This window comes from Psammomys obesus, unplaced genomic scaffold, assembly GCF_907164565.1.
Source record: "Psammomys obesus unplaced genomic scaffold, mPsaObe1.curated_primary_1811, whole genome shotgun sequence".
Taxonomy (NCBI): domain Eukaryota; kingdom Metazoa; phylum Chordata; class Mammalia; order Rodentia; family Muridae; genus Psammomys; species Psammomys obesus.
The window spans coordinates 16,752,886-16,765,880 of NW_026596039.1; the positions used below are offsets into that span (position 1 = coordinate 16,752,886).

Genomic DNA, 12,995 nt, shown 5'->3' on the forward strand with positions numbered 1-12,995 from the left:
CTTTCTTTCTTTCTTTCTTTCTTTCTTTCTTTCTTTCTTTCTTTCTTTTGAGACAGAGTCTCACTGTCTAGCTCTGGCTGTTCTAGAAGTCACTTTGTAGACCAGGCTGGCCTTGAACTCACAAAGTTCCACCTGCCTTTGCTTCCCAAATGCTAGGATTCAAGACATGTGCCACTATGTCCAGCTAAGCCTTGTTTTGTTAGTGTACAATGTATGCTTAACTACATAAGACAAAGAAGAATAAAGACATAATTCTGGAAAAAGACTACACTGAAAAGCTGGAAAAATAAAGTAAGTTAATTAGTTAGTTTAGAGAACTAGCTCATAATCTCTTATACAAATCTCCCTAGATACAGAAAAAAAAAAAAAAGAAATGTATTCACAAAACTGGAAAATGTGCCAAATTCCTTCTTAATAACTTATTATTAAAGTGGCTAATTGTTTATTTAGATCATTTGTCTACAGCACTGGCTCTCGCTGTGTTTACTGTTAGGATATTGACCTACAGTCTTTCGGGAATCAGACGAAATGGTTATCTCAGAATAGGAAAGTAAACAGGATCTACTTCAAACCTCAAAAATTTTCCAATGAAATGTATTATAGGAACTGCATAATGAGGGTCCATAAATACCAGCATCACACATGCCCATCTGACCCCCCCAGGGTTACTGCTCTATTTGGGCTTCGTTTCACACGTATTGGCTGAAATAATTTGTAAAAAGGGATGAGGCAGGTGTGAAGCAGAAGGCACTCTCTGTCTCTCTGTCAGTGCGCTTAAGCCCCCCCCCCATTGAGCCCTTTCTCAATTTAATACTCTATTAGACTAAAAAAAGTTTCAGGTGTTCTAAAGCGCTGATTTGTTAACGGGAAGAGGAAACTGTGAGCAAGGGAAGAGTGAAAGCAGCTCAGTAACACACTTGCACAAAATCACAAACACACTTTATGAGGTAATTTATCTATGAGTTTCCCCAGTGGAAAGCAAGGCAATTTAAAATTTTGGGTGCCAATTCGACTTCGTGAAAAATTTAAAAACGTGCCACATCACAAGAGACTTGTGGTGGTCGTTCTTATTGTCAGCCTGACTAGATTCATAATCACTGTGGAAACGCCTCCAGGATGTCTCCAGAAAGGTCTGACTGAAGAAGCAAGCCCTACCTTGAATGTGGGCCAGGGCCACAGACTGAATAAAAAGAACATCATTTGAACATCAACATTCATTTCTGCTTCCTGAGGGAGGAGGCTAACGTGATTAGCTGCTTCATACTCCTGACAAACCAGAAGCCAAAATAAACCCTTCCTTCCTGTCGTAGTTATTGCCACCTGTCAGTGTGACACAACCCAGTGTTGCTTGGGAAGAGGAAGCTCAGCTGAGGAAATGCCTCCATCAAGTTAGTTTGTGTGAGCGTCACAGGGGGCCTAATTGATGTGGGGGCCTGCGTGGGTGCTAGTTTTTCAACACCACTTTATTCGGGGGGCTCCTTAAAGCTTATGCCTCCCTTTCATCCCCCCACCCCAGGCAGGGGAAAAAGAAGGTTGTAAGGGAAACGGGACGTGGCCCTCTTCTTTCTGCTGGTCATAGGATTCTTTTGGAGACAATACAAATATCTGTCATCAGGAAATCCAGAAATCCAGGTAACCAGCCAGCTAGCAAGCCAGCAAGAGCAGGAAGCAGTCCTTCTCCAACTCCTCTAAGCGTCAGCCCCTTCTTCCTCTGGGCTGTCATATTTATACCCCTCAAAGTCCTCAGAATGCAGCTAAGTCCAGCTGGCAAAGAGCCCCTTTCAGAGCCCACACGAGGCAAGTAGCCCGCTGCTATGGAAAATCTGAATCAGCCCCTTATCCCATACCCGGGATTAAAACAAAACCAAGTTTACGTCCACAACAGGCCTGGCCTGCTGTGAAGAGTGTCAGCCGTAGGCAGGTAGGTCTGGAGTAGATGGGAAAGCCACTGACAGCAAGCGAGTCACTAAGCTTTCCCAGGGGCTCTACTTCAGCGTCTGCTGTGAGATCCTGACCTGGCTCTCCTGGCTTTTCCATGATGGACCCGTGCAAAGCCCTGTCCTTCCTGAGTTGCGTTTGCTCACTGTTTAGCACGGCAATAGCAAACCAGCATCCTCCCTGAAGTCACTTCTCATTGCCTTGAAGGCAAAATGGTAGGTTAAGGCAACAAAGGTTTCTGTTGTTTTCTGTTCACTGTAGAGTCCAATGCCCAATGCCACCTTGGCTATCTTCTCTACCTCCTGGCTCTGCTTCCTGGAAAATATGACCCTTGGGTCCCTGAGCAGGATAAATGCAGGCTGGAGTGTTTTAGGAGCTGGCTTCAAGAGCCAGACTTACCAGTGGCTGCTGTTCCTTTTGTTGGTACCCAGTGTGAGAATCTGTCACATGGACCCAAACTATCTGCAGGAAAGCCTAGGAAATGCAGAACAGTGGACATTAAGAGTCTGCTACAGTGTGTATAACACAATGTGGTAAACTCCACCTTGAGAGACCCCATAAAGATAGAAGCCTTACGCTGAGCTTCAGAATGCGCTACTAATTTTGGCCCTATGTGATGAGAACCCAACAACTATCAGAAACTTTACAAACAGTGAAAGACTTGGACAAAGTTGTAGAGTACTCATTCATCCCAAAGGCAGTCATGCAAAAACTGCCATATGCCTGTTCTATATGGACTGAAAACAAAACAGATTAGAAACCTATTCCTCTGTGGAATTTATATTCTACCTTAGGGAGCTAGGAGGTAAAGAATAAACAAACACTCTGTAGTATATCAGCACATAGGGAGAGTGTGGGAAAACAGGGAGTGGGAGCGGAAAAATGGGTGGTAAGAAATATAAAGGACCTAAGAGGTTGTCCTTGAAGAAATCGAGGGAAAGCACCCGGCACAGGAAGGGACGTGGCAGCACCTCAAGGCTGCTGGTGTGGGAACAGCAGAGCGGCTCCTGTGGCTCAAGAGGTGAATAGAGAGACAACAGCAAGACACAAGGTCAGCCTGAGGCAGAAGGCTGTGTTGTTAGGATTTTATAGGCCATTGGCTCTTATTTGAGAGAGAAAGACCCAGAAGGGTCCTAAGCAGAGAAATAATCTACTTTAAAATTCATGGAGAATGTTTTATTATGTTTAATAAAACATAAAATGTGTGGGATAAACTCCCTTCGGGAATGTTCAAAACATTTATATCATGTTGAGGACATTCCTGAAGCACACGAAAGAAGCTTTGAACAAACAAAAATACATTTCTCAACCTTGGATAAGAAGCCTCAGCATTATAAACAAATAAATGGTCCTTAAGTAAATTTCATGCAATTAAAATAACTCCCTCTGCCCGCCCCAAATGATTTTTTTTTCTGAAAAGATAAATTCTAAAGTTCATGTGGAAAAACAATGAGCATGGGCAGGGGACAAAGACTGGAGTTACTGCATATTGAACTTACTATAAAAGTTCAGCAGCTGTAAGATTGCTGCTGGCATAGAATTGTGGAGTAATGCAGCTCTGTCCTCATGGGGCCACGCTAGTGGAGCCATGACAGCCAGAGCAGTAACGCTGGGGAACAGAGCTGCTGCTGAGCTTTCAAGCTGTGTTCTCCAAAATGCTGTGTAGACTTATACCCATGGGGCGCTGCTGAAGGCTGAGTGAGCTAGAGGGGCCCTTCATTTGTGAGGGCACCAAGTGCCAGCTCCTCGATCTTAACCCTTCCAGCCTCTAGAACTGAGAGGAATACATTTCCATTGTACAATCAAGCTCAGGTATCGTGTGAGCAGCACACACACCAAATAAACATTTTAAAGAGGGTAAATTTATATCTGTAGCCACATCCTACACAAAACCCAAATATTTAATTGAAAGAGGTACCTGAAGCGAACATGGTGGATTACTTACAACTCAGACAAGGGGACAATCCACAGTATGACTGAAACCCCAAGAGCTTTAAGAAATAACAGAGTTTGACTTCAAGAAAACAAAGCTACCACACAGAAAATAAAAAAAAAACAGGTTAAAAAGGAAGAATAAACTATAAATAATAATTTTCTATGACTGATATCATAGGGAAAAAATTCAAACTTATACTGGAGGTTCTATAGGGAAAGGACTAAAAACTCTAATTATTAAACAAATACATCATAAAATATTTTACTTATACCTGAACAGTGGCATAGTCAACTCAACTTGGAAATAGGAGAATATATTTAAAAAGGATTCTGAGATGTTTTTGTATTTATCAGGCTGGCAAAACGCCAGAAGTTTGTCATTTATCTTTCTAGGGTACATGTGGAGGCAAAAGACCTTCATGGTGGCAGTTAACTGTCATGCCAAAAGTCCTATGGAGAGAAAGTTCACGACACATTAAAATCACAGACGCCTTTATGCTCAGCCCAGCAATCTCACAAATGCATCGATGTACAGGAGGGGGTGTAAGTTATTGTTTAATTGGTGTGAGCAGGCTCACAGGGTTGGCATGGAGATGGGTGGTGCTGGTGGCTGCACAGTATCGAGTATGTTCAATATACTGATGCGCACATTTAAAAGTGGTTTAGTAAATTTTATGTCACGTATGTTTTGGTACAACAAAAATTAAAAAAAAATAATTTATGTATATACCTAGACTCCCCAAATCTTTAGAAAATAAAAGATTACATTTTAGAAAACAAAAATGAATAAATATTTTTGAAATGAAAATTTAAATGCCATTTAAAGTACCAACCAAAACTATTTAAATGCCTATTTTAAAAAGAGAAGGAGTAGCTTGGCACAGTGGCACATATCTATAATCCCAGCCCTCGGGAGACAGAGGCAGAGAAATCTCTGTAAGTTCGGGATTCTGGTCTACAAAGTGAGTCCAGGACAGCCAAGGCTACACAGAGAAACGCTGTCTTAAAAAATCAAACCAAACAAAAAAAGGAGTATATGCAACAATATCACAACACGCCTATAAAACAGGTATTAATGATGAAAACCTAATTAGGATATATAGCATGTACAGGGATCATAAGTCTTCAGCTTTATTAAGATGTCAAATTTCCTCATATGTGATCTAAAGATTCCATCATCTCATTTAAAGACCTTAGAGGTCTTTGTTCTTTTTCTTTTCTTTTCTTTTTTTTTTTTTTTTTTTTTGGAAGTTGGAAAGATGATTCTAATGTTTATCCTTGTCACGATGGTAAACCAGATGAAGTAGTCCGCATAAAATCTGAAGCCTCGTTGCAAAGGCAGCCAGCCTGTTTTTACTGTAATTTCTAGCCCCTGCCAGAAGCAGATCCTCTCTGGAGGAACAGAACACCAAAGGCCTTAAGTTACCTGTGCGGTTTTCATATATAATGGCTGACACAGAATGAAGAAATAACCAGGCATGGTAGTACAGGCTTTTAATCCCAGTGCTTGGGAGGCAGAGGTGAGTGGAGGATCTCTGTGAGTTCAAGAGTAGCCTGGCTTACATATGGAACCTGTCTAAAACAAACAAACAAACAAACAAATAAACAAACAAGCAAACAAAGCTGCATGGGTGCTCAAGGTAATCGGATGAAAACAGTGCATCTACAGATACTCACACAAGTAGAACACACTTACACATATAGGACAATAAAAAGTCCATCTTAAGATTCTTAGGGACTTTTAAGGTACATTGATTAGCCAAAACACTTTTGAAAAAGAAAACTAGTGAACTCTCATTTCCTAAATTAAAAATGGATTCTAGAAGTACAATATTAACATACTGTGCTGGCGGCTGGTAGGATTGCTCAGTGGATAAGGACGGCTTCCACCAAGCAGTGTAACACCAGTGTGATTCCTGAATCCCACATGGTGGAAAGAGCCAAGTCCTGCCTAGTTGTCTGACCCCCACACATGACATGGCACGCACCCCCCCCATAAAATACCTGTTAAAAAATTAAATTGTGATAAAAACTCAAGTGCAGACTGTGGACCACATGGAGCAGAATCAGAGCCCAGAAATAACCCCTCACACAAATGGCCACGACACCGCAACCATTCAATGAGGAAAAGACAGTTTTTAACTGAAGAGTGCTGGAAAATCTGCACGGGTACATTAAAACAAACAAACCTTATCTCATACCAAAGACAAAAAAACATAAAATAGATCAAAGACCTAAACATTAGATGTAAACATTTCAGAAGAAAACAAGGGGGGACCTTCATGACAGGGGCCTGGCGATGAATTCTTAGATATGATGACCAAAGGAAAAAAAAAAAAAAAGCTTAATTGTGACATAATAAAAATTAAAAATTTCAAATGTTACCCCTCGTGCTGGGGTGATGCCGGTGTGACGGGACACAGGAAGAAGCCCCTCCATGTGCTTAGGAAGGACACAGAGGCGTTACAGATCAGGCCAACCCACCTATGTCACAGTCAGGGGAGGACAGCATCCCAGACAGGAGGAAGCAGTGTGGGAGCAGGCTCCACACAGGTTAGACGTCCTAATTAAACACACACAGTTCAAGGGTCCTAGGATGTAGGGCACGGCAGCAGCGCACGCCTGCAGTCCCGGCCAGCCTGGGCTACATAAGAGTTCCGGGACAGCCTGGGCCGGCCTGAGCCCTTGCTCTAAAACAAAACGAAACAAAGCGCCCTGAAGAGACCAGGAGGAATCTTTAAGGCACAGTAGAAATTGAAAGGAAAGATGGTTGAAAACTGATTTTAAAATTTAATATAACCAGAAAAACAAATTTTGATTAACTCTTATTAAAAGAGAAGTGCCTCAGACTGGATTATTAAGCATACCCTGTGTATTTACAGACACACCGAATAAAAAGTTGAAGGAAAAATTCTACTATTCAAATACTCGGCAAGGGACGATTGGTTTAGCCACCTTAATGTCAATGAGATACGCATGGGATGACGGGAAGCATGATTAGGTCGAGGAAGGTCGCTAATGTACAACGAGGAAAGGGAACCTTATCAGAAAATAGTCCATTACACATTTATATGGGCTTAATAATATTATTTCAAAAATATTTTAAGTAGAAATTAGCAGAAACCACATTGAAGGCTCAAAAATCACAGGAGGAACTTTTGGCATAGCTCTTCAGCTGCCGACAAAGCAAACGGGTAAAAACATAGGAAGGACACCAGGGTTGGCAGAAGGTTGATCGGTGGACACGTACAGCACTGTCCCCATCACAGAGAATCTGTGTCCTCCTCTAGCACAGGCTGACCAGGTCAAAGAGAGTCCCACGCTGCCTCCCAGACTGGCTGTGAACCTGCAGCAATCCTCCCGCCTCCAGCCCCCTCCCCCCCCCCCCGAGTGCTGAGAATACACACAGGGTTAGCTACCACGCCCAAGCAACACAGAAAAATTAATATCAGTTACTCAGTTAAAGTGTTAGCTGAACGTCACTTATTTAAAAGACTAACCCAGTTAAAGTCTCTAAAGACAGACAGAGAATGTTCTGAGGAAGTGCGATCATGAAACAGTGCAGACCAGGAGAAAATGCCACTTACTGTGTGCATGGAGAGGGTAGATCAGAGCTGTAAAGCATTCTTAGACATCGCAATTGTAGAGTTTCTTCTTTTTTTAATAACTCACTTACCTGCTTCACCGAAGAAGACTTAGAATGCTTCCTAAGCTTCACCATGGATAATGGGTCATTCAGTCTGCAGGTGGTGAGGCACACGGGGGCTGTTTATATTTCAGTGAAAGCGCCGAGTATATAAATGATGCCAGATGTAGAGTAATAACTTCCTCACATTTCTGTACATGTCCACAGGGAGAAGCGAGCTCTGATTTATGACGGGGTCAAGGACTGGGAAAGAGGTAGCCTTGAAATCCAAGGAGGTTTTTAATATGGCTACATACAAAGAGGAGGCAGAATAGTCGTGAATTCAAGGTAAGCAATGTAATGCATAGTGTATCTAATACAAACAGTGCTTCTAGATCAAGCACTGGGCAGGCATGAGGCCAAGGCCACGATGGGAGGGTTGGGTTGGTATCAAACTGCGAATGGCTCTAAAAGTTACTCGAAACAGTAAGGTTTTACTTCAGAGGTAGTCAACGTGCAGGGGTAGGATCTACTGTTTTCTTGATTTATCAGGTACAGAGAGGCAGAGGGGGCTCTAGGAGTTAATCTGGAAACTGTTCTTGTCAGACAAATCAGCGGTCAGGAAGGCCTGAGCTAGTAGAGAATAGTAAAAACAGAAAATGCTGGAGAGATTAAAGAGAAAGGGCAAAGAAGAAATCCGAATCAACACCTGGCTGAACCAGCAATACTAGTTGGAAATGAGTCTGGGTTTCTTGATGACCAGATGATTGGGATACAGGAAATAGTATGGAGGGAATGGAAAATGACTTTATCACCTTCAGATATTGCTATTATAGTCTATAATGACAAGTATATTCGAAATGTGGTCCTAAGGTCCTTGGAAGGCAAATTTTTTAGTAAAATAATATACGATTTAAAATATGTCTGCCATTCAACTCCCCTGAACTGTCAGACACTCTAGGCCTTGATTCTCAATCATCCTTGTCCTGCCGTGTCATTCAGCCACGAACCTTCTTTCTCCAGGGTGTGGAACAGCTCTCGGTTACATGGTTCATTCATTGCCAGATAGGGCCAACCCCACTAACTTATGTCCACACAATATGGTGGCCAGCCTTCAAAGTCTCGTTCTCTGGCTGTGACAAACTCAGTATGGTGTCAACTGCTGTTCAAAACGGGAAATCAGGAAGAAACCAGATGCATTCTTAAATTTAGTCTTTACCAGCAAACTTTCTGTTCTCTTTCATTGGGGGTAACTTTTCGGGAATGTACTGAAACCACATTTTTCCAGGCTCCCTTCCCATTTTAACGACTCCCCAAATCCTGGCCTTCTCAGTGCTGTCTTTTCTTGTTTTGAGGTAGGTTCTCACGATGTAGGCCAAGCTGGCCCAGAACTCATAGAGATCTGTCTGCCTCAACCTCCCTAGTGCTAGGGTTAAAGGCGTGCACCACGTGTCTGGCTTTAGTGCTGTCTTTTAACTTATTTGGTGCAGACAGCTCTATGGTTCAACTATTCTGGCCACAGTGCGATTAAATTATGCATTGTGGGTTATAAGAAAGAAGTAGTATCTGCAGGTTAAAGAAGTCATAATGAAACATTTTAAACTCAGAACCCAACAGTTAGAATTCAGAGGATGAACTGCGATGGCTTTCAATCTCCTAAAAAAGTAGTTACTATCTATTAGAAGAGAAGGTTAAAGTCCAGGCAGTTGTCTTATATTTAAATGTCTTGTTTGGAATTTTCATACTAGTGATTTCTCATGATGTTTTGCTGGCAATGCTGAACAGGTCACTTCCCGTGAACCGACATCACTCAGAAGCTTCTCTCCAATGTGTTCTTTATAGTCTGCCACGGCTGGTAAATACCAAACAGGTTTGAAAACAAACACCACACTGAGCCCTTCATCTGCCGCTTCGATTTGTTTTCTTCTAATTGTCTACGTAAAGACGACAGCCTCCCCACTCCCCTTCATCTTACACCCTTTGCCTTTTTTTAAGATCCCTTCTAAGTCATCAAATGACGAGGCAGAAATCACCCTCTCCCCCAGTCCACGTCACTCACCTACAGAATGGGCTGGGAATAGTAGGTATCACATAACACATCCCCCCATTCAGGCAAAATGACCTGTGACCGGGACCACAGGGCTCCTCGTGATCTACAACACACATGCACGTGAACACAGACGGTTAACGCTTTTCTGACACCGTCAGGGATGGGGATGTCTCATCTAACAGTGAAGCAGCACTTAAAAAAAAAAAAAAGAATGATTTTTATTCCCCCTCAAAGTAAAACAATCTTATTCCTTATTTCTTGGGCAAGAGTGTCTATTCCTTCAAAAGAAAAGTCATTGTGTCCCAAGGATATGGACATTGACAATAATAAATTTAGAAGCTATATAACAGAAATAAGAAATCTTCACAGTTATTAAAGCACAGTCTTAGTATAAGACATGTCTGGCCTTGCACAGGCCAGAGATTCTGTAGTACTTAGACACTTCCTAGACAAAGAGGTATTTAGATTCCTATCTTACTTTTTATGTCTCAAAACATGTATAAAAAAAATCTGAAATTGTAGTGGGAAAAGACTTAGGTAATTGAAACAGACTCTGATTTCTAAAAAAACTCTTATGCATATCAATGTCAAAAAACAAAGGAAACAATTGCAGAGGTTTGATTTGCAAGGGGATTTCAGTTATAGCTTATAGCTGGAGAGACTGGGGACTTGAGTAGAACTGACAACTTAACCTGTTGCTTAGATATAAGCTACAATGTTCAGAGCATCAAGGAGAAGAACCATGTTTTCTCTTTCGCTTTCCTCTTTCCCTGCTTTTTCTCCAGCTTCAGTTTCTCTTTCATCTCTGAACTTTCCTTACTCTGTCTTCATCAACTACTATTTACATGGGAAAGTTGAGAACTTCTCCTTAAAGAGAGCATCATATTGCTTTAAAATTACATGTTGCCAGTTCCTGGTCATTTCTGTCTGAAACATGATCTGGAATCATCTAATGTGAAGAAGAAAGTGGCCTTACTTCCATTTGACATTCAACTTGGCATTAAAAAGTAACATGCCATTAAAAAAAACCTTCCTAGTAGAATGACCTTTAAAATATTGATACCTGTTAAGATATAATTGCAAGGAGCGAGATATCTCCAGTCTGAATTCGAAAAGTTTAAATTTTCCTTTTACTTTAGAAACAAGAAAAACTTGTTTCAGCTTCACATCGCAACTATGAAAGTATATTTTTTTAAAAAAAGGATACAAATGTAAAGAAAAAGAAAAATATCATAGAATCGAGTGTTAAGAAAGTAAACTGGCCCAAACATTTTTTTTTAGACTCCCTTTTCTTTTTTATAACAATGCTTCTAACATTACCCAATAGCCTAGGAGTAATTTACTAACAAATAAAATGGCGATCATTGTTCCACCAGGACCAGGAAGGCAACACATTTTAAAATTGAGGGTGGAATGTGACCGTCACAGCTGGAGTCAATGTCTTTGATTTTAACTGCACTGCAACAAGACATCTTTAATGCCTGCGGAACTCACCTAACCCGAATCACTACCTCTTAATTTGTTTTTATTCACATTTCATTCACTTATTGAGAAGTTCATAACAGAATGATAGAATCTGTCACTTTGTAAAAAGAATAAAAACAGTAAAACATCAGTAAAAAACAAAATAGTTTCATGTTATATAATCTTTTAAAGCTAAACTATTCAATGTTTTTGGAAGACTTTGCATGGGGGATAATATAGCTTTATATTAATACACATTCATTACTTTCTTGTTAAATAAAACTCACACATAGACAAAAAGTAGGAACTTACAAGAAATTACCTGTAGACATCTTAATTTTTAAATAGTTTCATTCTTGGTGAAAGGATTAGGGTTGAAAGACAGCACCTAAAATAATTTAAAATTTATATTTTAGGGGAAATTATCCTGTTTTGAGGGCATTACAAAGTGTCAAAATGTTCAATCAGCAAAACGCTAAACTATTGAAAACAAGACATGCATGACAGAATTTGAGCATTATAGATACATACACAGTGCTGAGACATGAACAGAAAACACAGAGCAGTGTAAAAGGTTAGCTTCCGATGAAGACCTCAGCCTCACGGCGTCTTGCTTGAGAATGTTGTGAAGACACTCAGCGGCACTCAACTGAGTCATCCCAAGGGCATTTGTGCCTCCTAAACCCCGAAGCTCTCGGAAGCCTAACTTCTAAGAGGAACCTGTGACCTCCCAACCTGTTGAAAATGGTCATTCTCTAGAAAAATCTCAACAGGCATTTAAAAAGTTTGCACTTCTTTAGAAGAGCACCTCCACATTGAGCGGAAGTTATGCCTTCTGCCTGCCACCAAGCGACAAACAGTGTCTGAGGTCTGGCAAGACAAGGCAAATAAGGAGACGTGCTTGTGTGTGAAGTTTGCTACTGTAACAGAAACGGAGGCATTAAAATAGATGAAGCCTTTATCCTCACATTAAGATCACAAGCCCTTAGTACAAAGACTGTAGCCAAAGTCTATCCTGTTACTTTATAGAGGAACATGTGCAGTATTAAAGTCCTCTGGAGCCAATCTCTTTTACAGACGGGGGGGGGGGGGGGGGGGGGGGGGGGGAAGGAGAGGGAGAGAACAGACACAAACACAGTAATCACTGTATAATCACTGGCTTATTCCCTCCCCCCAAACAAACAGGGCTTACCTCAACAAAAAAATTATATTCCCATAAGAAAGTAAACTTTGCTAGACATGCAGCGTTTCACAAGTGTTTGGATACTAAGGGCTTCGGCAGCTGTGACTTGCACTTTACAGCATGTCAAAAATCTGATTTACGTCACTTCAGTGTGGGTGAGGTCAAAGCAGACCAAGGTGTCGCAGAGGTCAGGAGCAGCCAAGGGAACCACTCCCACAAGTTTCCACACTGCAGATGGGCAGGGCTGCACTCACAAGCGGAGCTGCACCAGCTGGCACCCTGAAGCACGCTCCAGGTTCCAGAGTGAGGACAGAAACCACATACTCTAGCACCCGGACTAATCCCTGCGTGTGTTTCGGAGGCTTGCGGAGAAATGGCATTGTGATGTGAAAAAAAAAAAAAAAACTCCTTATAAACTATGTAAAACTTATATGTAATGACTTGAATTTATGAACGTGAACAAAAACAATGGTTGTAACAGAGCTCACGCCTGCGGTGCAACCTAAAATGATGCAACTAATGAATCTGATAACATAAGCACCTGAGAACTGTGACAAAGCCACTTGTGCGGCCACAATCTCTTTGAACGCATGTATGTGTAAGTCCAGTTGTGTCTGGAAAAGACTGTCTCCTTGGAGTCAGCCATCACCTCTGGCTCTTACGATCTTTCTACCTCCCCTTCTGCATAGATTCCTCAGCGTCACATACACTAAGAAAAGGCAGGTTCCAAAACTCATGTTCCAGAATATATATTATCTATCTATCTATCTATCTATCTATCTATCTATCTATCTATCTAT

The 12,995-nt window shown here is 41.3% G+C and overlaps 1 protein-coding gene across 4 annotated transcripts in view; it reads right to left on the reverse strand.

Moving 5' to 3' along the window:
- The window catches only part of Nrg4 (neuregulin 4), a 61,898-nt gene extending 49,608 nt beyond the window's left edge, over positions 1-12,290 (reverse strand). For 3 of the 4 annotated variants that reach the window (XM_055621732.1, XM_055621731.1, XM_055621730.1), the window contains exon 1: positions 9,558-9,692. In XM_055621732.1, coding sequence (XP_055477707.1) covers positions 9,558-9,664 — 107 coding nt within the window. In that variant the 5' untranslated portion in view covers positions 9,665-9,692. Of the gene's footprint in view, positions 1-9,557; positions 9,693-11,334; positions 11,401-12,204 lie in introns of those variants that run through there. The other variant, XM_055621733.1, reaches the window with a different exon arrangement.
- Between the last annotated feature and the right edge of the window lie 705 nt (positions 12,291-12,995).